Genomic DNA, 19,130 nt, shown 5'->3' on the forward strand with positions numbered 1-19,130 from the left:
TTGTGTAGCTCATCTATATAATGAAGTCTATGCATCTCTCAAGAACAAGGGTCTTGTGTTCAAGAACTTCAAAGGCAAGTGTACTAGTTCATGTTTTGTTCAACATCAATAGTGAATCCAAGCTTTCAAAATTCAAGAGTTCAAAAAGTTCAAAGCTTCGTACAAGTCAAAACAATGTTCCTAGACTTTAATACTCAAGTTCAAGCTTTAATGTTAGTTGATTTTAAGCTTCAAGAGTCTCAAGTCAAGATTCATCCTATGATAAGATCTCAAGCTTCACCAACTTCAAAGAACGACTATCAACTTAAAGAAAAAGAAGCTCAATGTTTATACATTACTTTTAAGGTATAAATGACCCTAGATTGACCTTAGGGTAGGTCATTTTGAATACATAATTCAATTGACTGATTTTATAAGTGAATAGACTGTTTCTCAACTAGTCCTGGACTCTGTTCGACTAGTCCTAGTACTGGCTCGACCAGTCCAAGAAATTTCATAACCAGTCATAACTTATTGTAAATTTTTAGAATGTTTTGTTAAGCCACGACCAGTCCCGGAGACTGCTCAACTAGTCGTGTGAACAGTGCTTAACTCATTCAGACTAGTCCTACAGTTACGACTCAAAGCTCAGCAACTATTCCAGGTTCCACACAACCAGTCGTGGAGGTCCCTCGATTGGTCATGAAGGTCCTACGACCAGTCGTGGAACGACATTATCCGATCGCGCTCAAAATTTCAAAATCAGTTGGTCCTACGACCAGTCGTAGTGTCCACAGGACCAGTCGTGAACGTGATTTCTTCACTTATAAATAGACGACAAATTTCAGAGTTTTTCATTGAATTTAAACTAAATCAATACATCACTCTGAGAGATAAGTTAGTCATTATTTTAAGCTATATTATGCTCATTTAATATTCTCTTTTAATAGCTTTCTTTGTATTTGATTTTGAATTTTCGCATTCCAATTTTATTTGAAAGAGGGATTGTAGTATTCTCATTTCTTATAATCAAAATCAAATCAAGCTAGCCCAAGGTACTTTAAATCTAAAATCAATTTAGAACTTAGAACCATTTCATAAGTGAGTTTGGATATTGAACTTCAACGTTGAACTTCTACTCCGACTTGGTTCTTCCGGGCTGCATCTAAAGGAGAATATCCAGGTATTTTTACAGTTTTTGTAAATTCCTTTGTTTTGGTTTTCGTTGAGATTGAGCCAGAAAAATCTATACTGTGGTTTGTCTGAGGTGATCCAGAAAACTCAGAGTGTGGGGTTTTTGAATTGTGTAAGCTCACTTGAAAGACACAATTGTGAGGGTTTTAGGTGAACCTGGAAAAACCTATTTTCATAGTGAATGCTAATATCCATTGTGTGGGGATATTAGGAGTGGAGTAGTTGTGTGGCTGTGTTTCTAAACAGTTGATGTGCACACAAGCGAACCACTATAATTTTTAGTGTTGTCATTTGAATGTTTATTTCTTTTTGTGGATGATTGTAATTTCCCTTATTACATTTGTGGAGAATGTTGTAATCTTTATGTGGATGCGTGGGAATATTGTAATAGATTAGATTTCCATTCTTGTTATTTATTTATTTATTTATTCCTCTGTATCAAGTTTGAGTTTTTGATACACAAACCATTCTAGTAAGGTTGTCCTACCATAAACCCTTGGTTTTTATGGTGTAAGGTTGTCCTTAAAACAACATCTGTATTAACCTCTCAATACTCAGATATTTGAGGTAGTCTTTAAATTCAGCATCGTGGGATTATCTATTGCTATATGTATTTAATTTATTTAAATTTTGCTATTGAGTTTTTAATTTGGCATAGTCCTATTCAACCCCCTCCCCCCCTCCCCTCCTCTAGGACATATAGCTCGGCCTTTTCACATACAAAAAACCGTCTAAGCTAACGCACCAACACAGATCGCGGTGGAAGCGACCGAATCTCCATTTATCGTCGACATCATGCAAGGGTGGTTGCTAGACAGGTTCCAACTACCCCAGATCACTCCCTTCTCAGGGAAAACCGACCCATCGGAACGTATCGAGTCCTTCAAAATCTACATGAAACTCCATAATGCCTCCGATGTGGTCAATTACTAAGCTTTCTCCTTGACTTTGGCTGATGCTGCCCGTCTGTGGTTCAAGCAGTTGAAGCCGAACTCCATAAGTTCATTTTCTCAACTCAGTCAGGCTTTTCATGAACTTCATCGGAGGAAAGAAAAGGCTCAAAGAATTATCCCATCTCTTTTACGTCATTCAGAAGGATGGAGAGCTTCTGAAAGATTACATTAAGCGCTTCAACCTGGCAGCCCTACAAGTCCGTAAGTACTCAAAAGAGGTCACCCTCAACGCCATTATGAGCAAGTTGAGGGATAAACCATTCCTCTTCTTGCTGACAAAAATCCTCCTATGACAATGGCTAAACTACTGAATAAATCTCAGAAATACACTAACGCCGAAGAGTCTCAGGTCCTAAGGGACGCCATTCAAAACAAGGTCACCCCAACCAAAGAACACGTGAAGGCAAAACCAAATTCTGCCAAAACGAGCAAAAAAAAAAGAAGAAGGATGACCGATCAAGGGACGACAACAGGTTGAACAAATGGCCTGACAGTAGGTTCAAAACCTACACTCCGCTCAACAAAATGCCAGAACAAGTTCTGATGGAGATCAAAGACAAGCGTCTCCTCCATTGGCCGAACAAGTTGAAATCCAATCCTGATAAGAGGAGTAAGAACAAGTACTGCTTCTTTCATTGGGACCACGGACATAATACGAGCGATTACTTCGACCTTATGTAGGAGATTAAAGCACTCATGCGTGACGGTCACCTTAGGGAGTACGTGAACCGTGGAGGAGACCGGGTCACGGTGACAGATGAACGACCGATCGACAACTAGCCAATAGGGAAAATCTGCACTATCTTCGGGGTCCATGGAGGCAGAGGTGACTCGAACAATGCCCGGAAGATGCACGCCAGGAGCATTGCTTGTCCTGAAGAGGAAGTCTAGCTAATTGGAAGGCCCCTAAAGGAACAAAAATTGGAAAAGCATAGTGTAACTTTCACTGAAGATGATGCCCGAGGAATCCAGCCCCCACACGTTGATGCACTAGGGGTCACTCTGACCATAGCCAATCGAAAGGTGTTTCGAAACCTCATTGACACCGAGTCATCTGACAATGTACTCTTCACCCAAGCCTTCGACAGGATAGGAGTAGGTCAATCCCTGTTTTAACCCATCAAAACTCCTTTGCTCGGTTTCTCAGGTTCACAGGTCATACCCGAAGGATTAGTTCATCTTCCGCTCATAGCCAAGGACGAACAAAACCAAGTCACTACGATGATCGATTTTCATAGTCAATCATCCTTCGGTTTACAACACTATTCTTGGTCGGCCTTATCTGAACCTCCTATGAGCAGTGGTCTTGACCTACCATCTAGCCATGAAATTTCCAACCAAGCAGGGCATTGGTATAGTAAAGGGCAATCAACATGATGCTCGACAGTGCTACGTGATGACACTAAAAACCCCCCACCAAGTAATGACTATCACCTCCCTGGATCTGTGTGAAGAATCTGAGGAAAGAGGTCATCCCATGGAAGACCTCATTCAAATCCCGCTCAATGATTTCAACCTATCCAGGACTGTCCAAATTGGGTCATCCTTAACTGTACCTTTATGAGACAACATAATGGCTCTCCTTCAACGTTACACAAACATATTCGCATGGTCTAACAAAGACATGTCTGGCATTGACTCCGAGGTCATAGTACACCGACTGAACACCGACCCCTCTCACCAACCAATTCGACAAAAGCAATATGCGCTTGGTCCCAAGAGATACGCAGTGATTGGGGAAGAAGTCAACAAACTCCTCATGGTTGGGTTCATTAAGGAAGTTTACTATCTGGACTGGATAGCCAACATAGTACTAGTAAAGAAATCTACTGGGAAATGGCGGGTTTGTGTAGATTATACAGACCTGAACAAAGCTTGCCCCAAGGATAGTTTTCCTCCCCCTAATTGACTAACTGGTGATAGCACGGCTAGACATGAACTGCTGAGTTTCATGAATGTGTATTCTAGCTATAATCAAATTGTAATGCATCCTAATGATAAAACAAAAGCTGCCTTTGTCACTGACAAAGGTCTTTATTGTTACCGAGTTATGCCCTTTGGATTGAAAAATAGAGGCACTACTTATCAGTAATTGGTAAACAAAATGTTCGTTTGACAAATAAGGTGAACGATGGAGGTCTATATCGACAACATGCTCATCAAGAGCGTCAAAGCTACAGACCATATCACCAACCTCGAAGAAATGTTCCTCATCCTCTGTAAATACTGAAGAAGTTAAACCCGAGTAAATGCGCCTTTGGGGTTAGCTCCGGAAAGTTCCTTGGCTTCTTGGTCAGCCAGCGAGGAACTGAAGCAAACCCTCAGAAAATCAAGGCTCTCCTTGATATGCAGTCACCAAAGATGACCGAAGACGTCCAGAGGCTCACTAGGAGGATTGTTACCCTCAATTGCTTTGTGTCCCGAGCTATAGACAAATGTCTCCCATTTTTCAAATAGTTGAAGGGGAAACAAGTAGTAAATTGGATAGGAGAATGCGAGGCAGCCTTCCAACAGCTCAAGCAATACATAGGCTCGCTACCCTCAATCACTACTCTTTAAACCAGAGCAATGCGAGTCCCTACCACTATACTTGGTTGTCTCCGATGCAGCAGTTAGCTCGACCTTAATTAAGGAGCACAAAGGAAAATAATTCCCTGAATACTATATTAGCAGAGCCATGGTTTTAGTTGAAACAAGATACCCTGCCTTGGAAAAGTTACCTTTGGCTTTACCTATCTCCTCTCGACGCCTTCAGCCATATTTCCAAGCTCATACCATTATTATCCTGACCGATCAACTACTATATCAGGTGCTCAAAAAATCAGAAGCTTCGGGACGACTAACTAAATGGGAAATTGAGTTAAGCAAGTTCAACATCAGATATCAGCCTTGAGCGACCATTAAAGGTCAAGCAGTGGCGGACTTTATAATCGAGCTAACTTATACGCCCGACCAAGGCACTGACCCACCTATGTTGGAGCTTGGTCCAAATGTAGCACCCGAGCAATAATCTGCTGAAGTGTCCAACACCCAGGCTCATCCCGACCCACCTAAGTAGATGCCTTACGTTGATGGCTCATACAATCCTAAGGCAAGCGGGGCCAGGATAGTCCTAGAGACCCCAAACTCTACATGAATGCAATATGCCTTAATATTCAGATTTCAAGCTTCCAACAATACAGTGGAATATGAGGCCTTGCTCGTTGGACTCAAATTGGCAGCCAACATGGGGACTCAACATCTCAAAGTCCTCAGCGATTCACAGTTGGTCATCAATCAAATAGCTGAAACATACTAAACTAAGAAAGAACGTATGAAATCATATCTTCAGAAGGCCAAAGAGTTGATTAGAAGCTTTCAAAAATGCAACATCGCCATAATCCCTCGGGTTGAAAATTTGAAAGCTGATATGTTGGCAAAGTTTGCCATAGGAGAGGAAGATGAAATCCCGAGGTCGATCCCAATCGAGTTCTTAGAAAAACCAAGCATCAATAAAACTAACAACAACCCTGTTCTTCAAGTCAACTCGGAACCAACTTGGATGGATCCGATCATTAATTATCTCAAAGAGGGCGAGCTACCCGAAGACTGAATGGAAGCACGAACTAAAACTGCCCGGTACACCATAATCAACGATGTACTCTATAAGAAAGGATTTTACCTTCCTTAACTGAGGTAACTCCGACCGGAAGAAGCAAAGTACGTCCTAAGGGAGATCCACAAGGGAATCTACAAAAATCATTCTGGAGGATGAGCATTAGCCCATAAGGTGATCCGACAAGGGTACTACTGGCTGACCATGCAACATGATACTCAACAGCTCATTCGAAAATGTGATAAGTGTTAGCATTTCATGAACAGACCTCAGCAGCTTCTTAAGGAGCTTACTCCCATGGCCGAGCCATGGCCATTTGCTCAGTGGGAAATCGACATTATTGGTCCTCTCCCTATTAGTAAGGGTCAGACCAAGTTCACTATTGTGGCGATCGACTACTTCACGAAATGGGACGAAGCAGAACTATTAGCAAAGATAACCAAGCAAAAGATCACTGACTTTGTTTGAAAGAATATAATATATAGGTTTAGAATTCGTCGGACCATTATCTCCGACAATGGGAAACAATTTGACAACAAACAGTACCAGGAGATGTGCGAAAACCTGGGTATACGAAACGTTTACTCATCGCCACGGCATCTGCAGGAAAATGAGCAAGTTGAGGCGGTCAATAAAATTATCAAACACCATCTCTGAACTAAGCTTGAGCACACTAAAGGAGAGTGGGCCGAGGAACTCTCTAAAGTTCTATGGGCATGTCGGACTACTGCCCAAATAGCTACCAGGGAAACCCCATTCTCTTTAGCATATGGGGCAAAAGTAGTTACTCTCGTAGAAATCAGACTACCTACGGCCCGAACATAATCCTTCAATGAACAAGTCAACACTGAGTTAATGGCCCTGAGTCTCGACCTTCTCGAGGAACAAAGGGAACAAGCTTGAATCCAGACCGTTGTTCGCCAGCAACAAGTGGCGCGTTTCTACAATACCCGAGTAAAGGTCAGAAGATTCCGAGCTAGCGATCTAGTCCTTCGTAAGACCTTCCAGAATACCCAAAAAACAAGGTTAGGGACCTTGGGCCCAAATTGGGAAGGTCCTTATATAATAACAAGTACGAGCCGACCTAGCTCTTACTGACTAGAGAACTTGAATGACCAACTCCTGCTGCATCCCTGGAACGTCAAGCATCTCAAGATCTATTATCCTTAATTAACCAGTACAAAGTTTACTAATATTGACCAAATTCAACTTAATATGAATAAAGTTTCTCTACGATTTTTACAGTTTGTCATCCCCACAAGAACTAACCAAGATCTGAGCAAGATCTGACCTATGTCCAACATACGTCCGATCAATGTCTAACCAATGTTCAACCTATTTCCGACCTATCGGATTTAATCAAAGTCCAACAAAGGCCTAATCAAAGTTCAACCAGAACCCGATCTAAGTATTGACTGCAAGTTGCGTCTGAGCAACCAGGCTCAATTCAATCTACTAATACAAAATCAAAGACAATCTACTTAACTCAGAAATTTAGAATTCAATACAGTTTACAGAAGTAGTACTTTCATTGAAAAAAGCCCAAAGGGCATGATTACATCACTTATAGCTCGCGAGGGCACATTTACGTAAGTCCACATCAGCTTGAAGCTAAAAAAGGGAAAGGTATTGCAAAACCGAGGAAGGCATTTCAGAGCCAAGGAAATGTATTGTAGAGCGAAGGAAATACTACTCTGCAAAAGCTAACCTTCAAGCCTTGGCCTCAGAGGGTTGCTCGGGAGCCGCTTTGTCGCCCGACCCATCGGAGTCAGACTCAGACTTGTCAAAGGTGGAAAGGTCTAACTCAGGGAAGGTCTCCTTCATAGCCTTAACGCACTAGGTGTAACCTCGGCGATAAAGGGCACCTCTGTCCTCTATGTATGCCTGGGAAGACTCGAACTCCTTGACTGCACTCTCTCGAGCTTGAGCAAGAGCAGCTCAAGTCCCTGTCTTGAGTTCCTCAAGCTTTGCCTCGGTCTCCACGAGTTTAGCCTGGCATTCCCCATACCAAGCCCGGGCCTTCTCCAGCTTCACCGTTACCTTGGCCTTTTCTGTGAAAGCCCCTTCAAGAGTCGTCTTTGCAGCCCCTAGCTCGGCCTCTACAATCGAAGCTCGACCGACCTTTTAATCGGCCTCGCCCATTAGTTCACACATCCGAGCGAACTCAATACACATAGGGCGAACTACAAAAAGAAAAGAAAAGTTAAGTATTAGCAAACAATAAAGAAATGAAAAATGTGACCTAACTTCAGAAAACGCCATATCCCGAGGAGGCTCGTCGTCACGTGTGCCAAATTCGATTCCGCAGGAGAATCGAACAAACCGCGGAACTCCACCTCCGACACGTGGCGATCCGCCCAAGGGAGGATCTCCTCAATAATTCGACGAAGACCCTTAGGGCAAGCGACCTCCTCTGCCCCCGTAGACCGAGCTTCTGTGGGAAGCTCGTGAGCCCCATGTACTTCGGCAAGAGCAGCCTCTTCTGGGACGATTGTCCCCGCCGCCTTGGCAGCATCAGAGGTCTCCACCTCCATTCCCTCTCCCTCCATTTCCATTACGAACAGACAGGAGGGGCCAACCTTCCCCTTGCTCTTGGAGGGGCCAACCTTAGTGTCGCCAGCTCGTCCCGAGGAGGCGCGCGAAGTTTGGAAGGAGGCCAAAGAAGAGGGTGGGCTTCAGGTATCTCTGCATTAATGAACAAAGAAAATATGTCAGAGAGATTCATGAGATTTTTCTAAGCTCTAAATATCGGTAGTGGATCTTACCCAATGGCTTACCGGTAAGAGCGTAATCTATGCCCGACTGAAGAAGTAGCTCGGGTTGAAGAAGCAACCTCCAAGACCTATTTTCCACCGATAGCGCTCTAGCCCCTCTAATCCGAGCAAGCGACCCGTTGTCGAGCAAAGGAGCTTGCTTAGGGATAACTGCAACAGAAGACATGCACAAATGAGCTTGGTATGATAAAAACAGACCTATAAAGAACAAACTATGAGATCACTATATCAAGAGAATACTTACTCGGGTCAGAAAACGTTGTGAGACCTAGTTTTGACTCACGACCGAGGGTAGGTCAACTACCTCCCAACATTTAGATGCCAGAACTATTTATCTCTCCAGTTCTTATTAGATGATGGAGGGTCAGTTATAAGGCCCCCTCCAGTCCCTTGCCAAGCGAAGAGAGTTGTAACACCCCGTACTTTCCAGTACTCGAGTGTTACTAAGTAACGTAATGTAATATAAATACAAAAATAATACAACATAAACATATACACTGTGGAAGGTTTTTTATATATACTTGTAAGATTTAAGATTTTCATATTGATATGTAACCATAATCCATACTATGTGTATACGCTTACAACATCATAAATATAAAATACAAATTATAGAATTATAATACATAAAAATAAAATATACTAGAAAGATTTATAGTGGATGACATATTTCAAACAATTTAACAACTTGTATATGTTTTAAAACATAACACACATATCACCATACAAATGGTACACAAATAATATATAATAAGCTTCGCTTACTTACATTCATAGATTTTATACATATTAACAATCTGTGGAATTATAAATTAAATATGACAAATTATATAAATGATAATAATAATATAAAATCATAAATGGGAACTACAACATCACTAAAATGCATGCATACGTGCGGGAAATAATAATAAAGAATATGATAATAATAATAATAATAATAATAATAATAATAGTATAATATTATTAAAGATAGTATAACATAATATTTAGTGTTATAGAAATCAGAACAGGCCATATTTCCATAATCTGACCATTAAGTCTTAGCTTAAATAGTCCCTTAGGCCATTTTAGCCATTGACGTTCAATTTCGGGCTGATCCGTAAAACAAATCAGCAGGAAATCCATAAACAAGACCTGAATTAATTTGTGGGGCCCACCTAGGCTTTGGGTTTGACCGATCTTCGGTCGGAGGCCTTTAGTGAGGCCTATTAAGGGAATGAATGGTGTGGATTTTATCAAATCCACTTGTGGACCCCACGTTTCCTTGCACGTGTACACAGTGCAGGACTACCCGCCGTGCACCAGACTACCAGGAGCGGTCAGAGCTCCTCTGACCGACAGTTTCCTTAAGAAGAGAGGTTTTCTCTCTCTCTCTCTCTCTCTCTCTCTCTCTCTCTCTCTCTCTCTCTCTCTCTCTCTCTCTCTCTCTCTTCGTTTGAGACAGGGACGGACAACGTCCATTTTCGTCCGACTGTGGCCCACCAAGATCACCCACCTAGGGGATCCGATCCGTCCATCAGCTTCAGAAGGTGGATCTGACCAAAAACCAACTATTATGACAAATTTTTCGGTGCGTTTGGGCACACAATCCTCGACGCAAGGAGGCCCTACAAACACTAGCTTCCGAAAATAGAAACTGTCTGCTCCCTTCCTTTCTTCCAACTCAGTGATTCGCATGAGCTACTCCTATGCCATCTCAACCCTCCATCCCAGAGAGATCCCAGCCGTCCGTTGATTGTTCACATGAGCTAGGTTTCTTGTGGAAAAACGAAGCCAAAAACCGCCCTTCCACCAACTGTTTTCCAGAAAACCGGATAGCGGGATTCAATCCTGGCCTTCCAGTCTCATCTGACGGCCCTGAGGGAGTTCAGGGCTCGATTTAAGTCCAAGAGATGGGAATTGCAATAGGTCTCTCTCCCACTCCCTTGCCTCAACTCGAAAATAACCATTTTTCTTCTTCCTTCAAAACCACCCACCAAACCTCCCTGAAGCTTCAAAAATCCATGTCTCTAAGCTCCTCTGAGCTCATACACACCACCTACAACAATCGGTTCGAAGAAATAAACCCCCATTTGCAATCTGCCATTAACGTTGCATCTTCTTCCCTGCCATTCCACTGCACCAACCATCTTAGTTTGAGTCCGTTTCGACTCCAGTTATGTTCGGATTCACGGCTGGAGTTCCCTAGAGGAGGAAAGAGGAGAAGAAAAAGAAGGAATGAAATAGAGATAGAAAGGGAGGAAGAATCAGGAAGCTGGTGCGTGTTGCTCCATCTCGACCCAACCAAGTTCGGTCTGGGTTGGGTCCGGACCAGACCAGCAACCCTGCTGGAGCATGCGTCCAGGCCCAGTTCTAGTCTCCTAAGAGAGATAGAGAGAGTGTGGCGGGGAGCCGTAGATGGGGCAAGGGGTGTGTGCGTGTGCAACTTTGACTCTACCCAACTCATGGGTTGTTGTCGGGTTGACTCATTGCCAAGGTTGTCAGGCCTGGAATCGAGTCCAGTTAGTTTAAGTCAGGCTTGGGCCTGGTTCAGTCCAGGTCACCCTAGGTAGGATTGAAAGGAGAAAAGAAAATTTAAGAATGAGAGGAAGAGAGTGGAACTGTAATTGGATGGGTGCTGAGTTGACTCAGCAAGTCGACGTGTTGCACCAAGTGCGCCAAGCCCTGGGTTGAACTGAGCAAGGTCGGACTGAGTTCGGACTCTGTCTGGCTCATCCCTGAGTGAAGGAAGAGAGAGAGAGAGAGAGAGAGAGAGAGAGAGAGAGAGAGAAGTAGGGGAGCAAGGGCGTAGCCGAGTCGACTCGACTCGATCCGAGTCAACAAGGTGAGTCAACATTTTCTCCCCATTCTAGTTTTGTTTCGATGTACCATTATCAAATATTACCGTTGTTATTATTAGGATTACTAATATTAGCAAAGATTAGCCATTAGTGGATCATTATGCTAAACAAATTATTATAAACAAAATGCAACTATTAAATAGTAGTATCTTATCTATCATTCTTAAATATCCATTGTTAATAGTCATTGGCGTCACCTTGATGATTATTTTGCTATACTAACTAATATTAATTGTAACACTAATGTTAATAATTATTTTCTAATTATTAAATTAACATCGTTACCATTTCCATCATCATTTGGATTGTTAAATATTAGGATGCATAACCATTAGTAAATTATCTATCCTAATGAAAGTTATTACATACAAGGAATTAAAAATGATATCATTATTAAATGCTAGTGTATTATTTTTATCATGGGTAATATATCATAATATGAATTGTCATCATAATGATTATTAACTAATATTTATAACACTAATGTTAGTAAATATTTTATAAGCTATTACACATCAACTACAATTTAAACCCTAGAGTTAAGACTACAACTAAGCTCTAGGATAAAACCCTAACCCTACAATAAAACCCTAAGATAGATAACTCAAACCATAGGATATGACCTTAAACCTAGGTAGTGCGTGGAACTTGGATCTAATGGTATAAGCTCATGATCTGTGATAGGATTTAATTCTAAGGGAGCAAGCACTTAGTGACATTAGTGGCGATTCGATTGTGAGGTGATGATTCTTTCTCTTGAGCTTTCCATCTTCTCATTAGCTTAAGTTATAGCTTTTATTAAAAAATTATAATTGATATCTCTATCGTATAATCACATGTGTTAGCTGGTGGAAATTGAATTGCTATATTGCCTGCTTAATGTTCATCCTGTATATTTGTTCATGCTTGTGGATTATTTGTGTATTGCTTATGAACTTTAAACTGGTACATTAATGGGAAACCCTCACCTATAAATGTACACCCATACTTGGGATGTAACCCGACTGGTTGTGATTAAAATGGACCTTCGACTTAGTGGTTATTTAGTGGTGGTCTAAATGGATCATTAATGTGGGCCTACCATCCAGGGTTGTTGTGTCAAATAGTTTTCAAGGATGGTCTTTTATCGCATGGTTTTGATACTCGCCCTATGAGGCCTATTTTGATAATTGCCCTATGTGGCTTGTTTGATATCGCTCTATGTGGCTTTGTTCTGGTATTTTTCCTGTATGGGTTTGATGTTTTATACCATGCAACCACGCGATGGTAAGCCCTATCTACTATAATATGATTGGCTACTAGTCGATGGGTTTCCATTAAACATCCTAAGATGATAGCCTCATGAGCCGGGGATGGTGGTAATGGGACACTATGCCCGAGCTGTCGGCCTACGCTGGGCATTACGCTCCCCCTAGTGACCGTGAGCTTATTCTAAAATGGTTAATTGCAATTGGACTAATAATGGGCTGGCAAGTTATGCACGCATAGCATAATACGACGGCTTGGATCATTATGCCCATACGATTACGCTGCGAGTTGCGCTAATGACAAGCCGATCAATTTATGATGATGACTTGGATCACTCATGCCCATACGATTATGCTGCGTGTTGCGCTGATGACTACTCACATCTTTGGGTGACGACCCCATTGCCTGTCTAGATGTTTTTCCTGGGGCACCGACCGTCCGGATGATTTACCCGAGTCGATGATTGCATTCATGCATCCATGCACCTAAAAAGACTGCATTTACTCTGTTTTGGTTGTCTAGATGTTTTATACTATTTCTTACCTAATGCGACGGTGTGTAATCTTGAGGGGAATTCACACTGAGTTGGCCACTCATCTATCAAATATAAAACCGTACAGGTATACAGGTGGCTTAAGTGATATGCAAGTTCAGACTTGATAAGAAGCAGGGTACGATCACTAGGAATGCTTGATTGTATGCTTGGAGGAGCTGTGTGATCTTGCGGCTTATATTTATATGCTTTCTATTATTCCTCATGTATTAGATCATGTAATTCTTGTATTTGTTAATTTTAGAGACATTGGTTTGTATAAGTCATTATGAGCAGTTTCTTGTAAATTTGAATGATAATGAAATTTTCCTTTATGTCGATTTGTCCACACTACGCTCATTTGCTTACTCTGATGAAGGAAAAAAAATGTACACTCGAATTTGACCATCCTTTAAAGCTAACACTCGGGTTTTTGGGACACGGGTCATATACTCGGGTCCTGAAAATCGGGGCGTTACAAGAGTACCAGCCAGGCTGGAGTTTGTTCGGCTTCACTTGGTATAAGTGGAGGAATTCCTTAATAGTCAGCTTGTGCTGTTCCATCTCAGACCACAGCACTATGCAGCCCATCAGAGCCCTCCATCCGTTGGGGATCATCTATCCCGGGGCCAAGTTCAGGTGGGGAGCAAACGCTTCACCAGGCCCTATAAGGGAAGCCACAAGCCACACTAGAGCGCAACTTGGAAGATCGGGATAGCACCCTCTGAAGGCCAGTCTAAAAGCTCGTCCGGCGAAGGGAGCCGAAGAATTATAGAGTCAGGGATATGATACCCGAGCCTTCTCCAGGCTAAATCCTTAGCATTGAGGGTAGAGGGCACCGGACCCCCCGAACCTTCATCGTCTGACCCTTCCAGATCATATCTTCGCTAGAAGGGTCGCGCTCTACATCTAACGATCTCTCTGCCGAGGACTGTTTAGTTGCCCGAGATGCTGGAAAACCGACATCTGCCATCATATCCAACGGCGATAGTGGATTCGACATTACCCGAAGGCTGCTAGACCCACTATCGCCACCAGAGGCCCCCTCTCGTGAACTGAAAGAATCCGACATTGCGTCTCTCTTATTAACGATGAGAGACGCTGAAAGGAAAAAAAAAAGATGAGAGGGCAAATGCTTGCGGGAGAAGAAGACATCCACACCGGCGCTAGTAATTGTGGATCACCGAAAATCGTCGTTCGACAATGGAAGTAGCAGAATGGGGAAGATGAGAAAGCGACTGTGGGTTAGGGCTTCCCTTATATAGGGAGGCCACGTAACATCGTTTGAGTGTGCCCATTGATGTTGGCCCGTACAAACGTCCTTTTGACTACCCCTGCCAACACATGGCACAACCTTATGCATTACTTGCCACTAATACCGAGTAAACATCCACGTGTCACGCCTTCATTCGTTGGTCACCGAAACGGCGACCTGACACCCCATGTGACCTCGAAATACGATATAACACGCCTTATACATTTATTGACATGCCTCGAGCACTGTGTTGGCTGCCATACTGGGCATTTATAACTTCACGACCCAACTTAAGTCCGACCCAAACTGAATCGAGCTTACTCATCAAGCCTCTTCATATTGGGTTAGAGAGTAAGGGGGTTTACTATTGGGTGAAAAAATAATTAAGTTGGATAGGTCGACTTATAGAATGGATCAACTCTACTAAACGACGGCCATTTTTGGCATCCAAACCCTAAGGGGCGTCTACGTCCAGAAACAGGTCTACCCCCTAGATAGATGGTGCAACTATAAGGACACTCAAAGAAAAGGCAATCGTAAGTCTACTCAAATAACCGATTGCCAGCCTAATTCATAACTCAGCTATATATCGACCATAGGTCAACCATAATTCGTCTATAAGTAAGCTGTAAGCTGGATGGAGTTCAACCAGAGCTCGATCAGATCTCGACTATAGGTCACGATATCTTTCGAGAGAAGGAAAATGCCTGTTCCATTCAAAAAGTCGATAAATGACCAATCCTTAAGATTAAGGATCTAAAAATCTTTCTAACAGCCCGAAGATCTCTCCCAAAATCTTCGAGAATTAGATCAAATACCAAGAACTTCAGGATCTAATATAAATCCTGAGGAGATTCCTAAACAGGCTTCATCTCCAACGAAGACTCCCTATTACATAGGTCTTCCCTCTCCGATAAATAAAGATATCCCCAATCAAAGTAAAGTACACACATCTATACTCTAATATTCAACTATATTCAACTGCAGTAAATGAAGACATCCCCAATCAAAGTAAAGTACACGCATCTATACCCTAATATTCAACTATATTCAAGTGCAGTAAACGAAGATATCCCCAATCAAAGTAAAGTACATGCATCTATACTCTAATATTCAACTATATTCAACTGGTGATTCTTTTCCCAGAGATATTCTACCCTACTAAAGACCCAAAGTCCTGTTTAAGCATCCAAGGGTCCCTGTATAAACCAAGTTTTCCTTTGTCTTTCTGTCTTCTTTTCTATACACGTTTTAACGGATTAATCAGAGAGGATCCACCAGAAAACTGCATCAACAGCAACGTGATTTCAATCACACGGTTAGAATCATTCGATTCAACAGGAGAATGACAATTTGAACGGCTTGGATCAACAAATTGTAGGCCTCACAAGTTTCTTGAGTGAAACACTCATTAAGCAACAAAATTTTTATTACATTCGCCATACAAACTACTTAACACACCACGAAACCTACAACCCTCTCTTTCATCAAGACCGTCCATCTCTCACTGAATCTGCACATCGATCACCTTGTGCTCAACCGGTTTCTTCGGAATGGATATGAACAGAACACCATTCTTCAGCTCCGCTTTGATCTTATCCATCTCGCAGTTATCAGGAAGCGGCAGCCTCATGTCGTAGGAGCTAAAGCTCCTGGCCGACCACGTGTCACCGTCCTTGTCCACTGCTTTGTGCTCGCCCTTGATGACGAGGACATCGTCCTCTACAGAGAGCTTCACCTCCTCCTTAGAGAGACCAGGCATGTCGAAACGTATCTTCACCTCTTTCTCGTCCTCCTGGAAGTCCCACGGCGACCGAATCTCCCTAACTGGTAGGTTCGAACCGGGGAACATCATCGCGTCCTCGAAAAGCCGATCCACGGACTCCAGCATCTGCCGCATGGTCCTCATGGGAGAGCGAGGATCCAGCAAACCTGAAATGGGACCACATGTTTCATTTAATCAAATTACGAAAATGCCATTAAGAGACTGGGCGTAGTGGCCCACGACGCATGGGCTTGAGATTTCACGCCCCGAAAGTATTGACCATTCATCATGTGGATCCCACCATATACATCCATCTGCTCTGGTCAATGATTTGGCCACTGCCGTATGAAAATGTGGGCCATTGGATAATACTTTTTAACCGTCCATTTCACAGTGGACGTGATCCAGATGATGACTAGACATACTTAACTTTCAGGTCATTGAGATCATTTCACCTGTGTCAAGACTCGGGATCCAGCGTGAGTTGGCCACCTCTGGGCCCACACATTGGGATCTTCCAATGATTTGAACGTTTGAACGATCCATACTCACTTTACCACCGTAAGTTTACCATGGTAAACCCAGATCCATAGCTCAACTGGCAGACTGAGTGGATATACCTCGTTTCAACACTTGAGGACATGGTACCGATCCCTAGTGGGGTGGCTTACATGGAGTGTGTGTACTGACAGTGTACTGACAAGTTAACTAAAAAAAAAAAAAGGGTTTATCATGGTGGCCCGTATAAAGGCCATAACATGGGGAAGCGGATTGGATGGTGTACCACACAGCAGTATCTGCCCTAGGAACGTGTCGTGCGAAGACAAGCATCGACGCTCCTCGAGCTTCGAGTAGTACGAACGGTTCAAAGGAGATAAAAGTTACATTGCCTCCAGTGATGTATTTAGTATATCTAAACCGTTATCTATTTTTAGGCATCATTTTAAAGCATCATGTAAAGTATAAATCATATCCAAAGATCATACGAATCACACCAAAAATAGCTGCGGAGATATTGATTTTCACCGTTAAACAATTCATAGGGCTCACCATAACGTTTACTTTCCATCCAATCTGTTTATAAGTTCACAAAGATCTGAATGGAGAGGAAAAGCAAATTTCATATTGACCCAAAACTTCTGTCACCCCAAAAAGGATTTCAATGGTAGACATTCAATCCCCCGCTGCTTTTTTCATTGTGGTCCACTTAATAGTTATATCTGTCTTATTTTTCGTCTCAAGACGTAAGACGAGCTCGCCAAATGGATGGACGGTTTGGATATAACACATACCTCATGATCAGACCCACAAAACTTGCTGACGTCGATACAGCAGCTATATAGCTGATGTGAGGTACACCAGCCAATCCGCTTCCAGAACATGGATGGTTCTGATCATCAGATGATTCAGATGTGGGCCCAAGGGAGCAGCCACACGCCGGATCCTAAAATGAACTCGCCAAAGTATCAATTTCGAATGGCCAAAATATATGGCCATAGCAAGTACACGGCATGGCCCATCTCATGAAGGGTCTGGATCTGTCAGGCACGCGTGGGTATGAGTAGTACCCGAAGCGCTACTTATCGGAACCACCATTGCCTATCTCATTCAAACCCTTGGGCCCGAGTACTTTGGAAGCCATCTGGTACGGGCTTGGTTTGATCCTTAGTGGACCCGACGGAGTCCATGGCTACTAGATGTTTCTAAACGAGTCCCAGGCAGGGCCCAGCTTTAACGCTGTCGGAAAAAGAAGAGATTGAGAATAATTACCGAAGGGAGAGAGATCGACGGTCGAACGTCGAGGCGTTCGCTCCATCACCGTTCCTTTCCTCTGTTCCACGGGTACATCTGCCGAGCCATCCTTTTGCTCTGCTGTGGCCTGTGGTCTTGCGACAGACAGCCGAGAGGGCCTGCTGGGCGTACACGTGGACGGACGCTTACCGTTCAATGGGAAGAAGACCGAGCACGGTGAAGCCGTGCGTCCTGAAAGCTTTGTTTGATGTGAATAGAGAGGAGAAGAGCAGATGGGGTTGGAAGCGCTGGCAGACATGTTTAGGTGGCTTATGTGAAATATGCAGGAGAAGCAAGGGTATTTTCAAGATAGCAGTCGAAGATCGCTTCTATGCCAATGAAAAGGGAGGGACAATGGGGTTTTTTATAGAGAGGCGTAGAGAAGAGAGTAGAGAAATCGCGAAGGGTCGTGGCGCCGAGTGAACGTTCTCGATATGTGTACACGTGGCATTGAGACATTTGAGTTATTTGAGGGCCAGTAGTTGCATCCCTCGAGTGAAATTTGAAGGTGCACATCAACTCGTACATGTAGACAAATCACACATGTGTAAGATAGGGCCGGTTAATTAGGAAACCCAAGTAATTTTGTTTACATATCTAACATTCCATGCTTATATGATAATCAGATGGGCACACAGGATATTACAAACGAAATTTACCAATAAATGAAATAAAAGTTAATGTATGTGGTCCACCTGATGCTCAATTTTGGCTGACTTCATATGCATGGAGTTTACCAAGCAACAATCGCTTGACAAGCTGCTCGGATCTTAGAACCATGTGACGGATTTCCACGCGTGAGGCATTTGTACTCGCGCGTGTGCAATTACCTTTTATCGACGAGAAAAGCTTTGTTACTCTGGCAGTGTGATAGATGATAAGCAGTCACTTAGAGATTTACTTAAAAACTACATGTAATTAAATCAAATTGAACCGTCCTAATTATGGATCCCGATTTAGATGTATCGGCAACCAAAAATTGCACTTATTGACTCTAAGTTTGTTGAAACGTTTATTGGACGGTCAAAGTGAATAATATCCAATCATCCTATTCCAACAAAACTGTCCACGAATCAGTGGTTAGGATTGTTCAACCAAGCTAGTTGTGGGACCTTGATTAGAAGCAGTGGGATTCACGATTCATATGGCTTAATTAATTTTAATATATAACATATGTACAGTTTTTAGTGCCTGAATATCA

The 19,130-nt window shown here is 42.8% G+C and overlaps 1 protein-coding gene across 1 annotated transcript; it reads right to left on the bottom strand.

Annotated features, from left to right (window-relative positions):
• Positions 1-15,715: 15,715 nt before the first annotated feature.
• Positions 15,716-18,275, bottom strand: LOC131248634 (small heat shock protein, chloroplastic). The gene is made up of 2 exons (XM_058248998.1): positions 17,909-18,275; positions 15,716-16,305 (listed from the first exon to the last, which is right to left on the bottom strand). Exons 1-2 carry the CDS (start codon positions 18,186-18,188, stop codon positions 15,878-15,880), a joined length of 708 nt encoding a protein of 235 aa, XP_058104981.1. The 5' UTR covers positions 18,189-18,275; the 3' UTR covers positions 15,716-15,877.
• Positions 18,276-19,130: the final 855 nt, after the last annotated feature.

This window comes from Magnolia sinica, chromosome 6, assembly GCF_029962835.1.
Source record: "Magnolia sinica isolate HGM2019 chromosome 6, MsV1, whole genome shotgun sequence".
NCBI classification, from domain to species: Eukaryota; Viridiplantae; Streptophyta; class Magnoliopsida; order Magnoliales; family Magnoliaceae; genus Magnolia; species Magnolia sinica.

Bases quoted from the DNA above. Each gene is read 5' to 3' on its own strand.
- LOC131248634 (XM_058248998.1), bottom strand. From the start codon at position 18,188: ATGTCTGCCAGCGCTTCCAACCCCATCTGCTCTTCTCCTCTCTATTCA. The intron at 16,306-17,908 runs GTAATTATTCTC...GTCCCATTTCAG, and splicing joins CGTCGATCTCTCTCCCTTCG to GTTTGCTGGATCCTCGCTCT.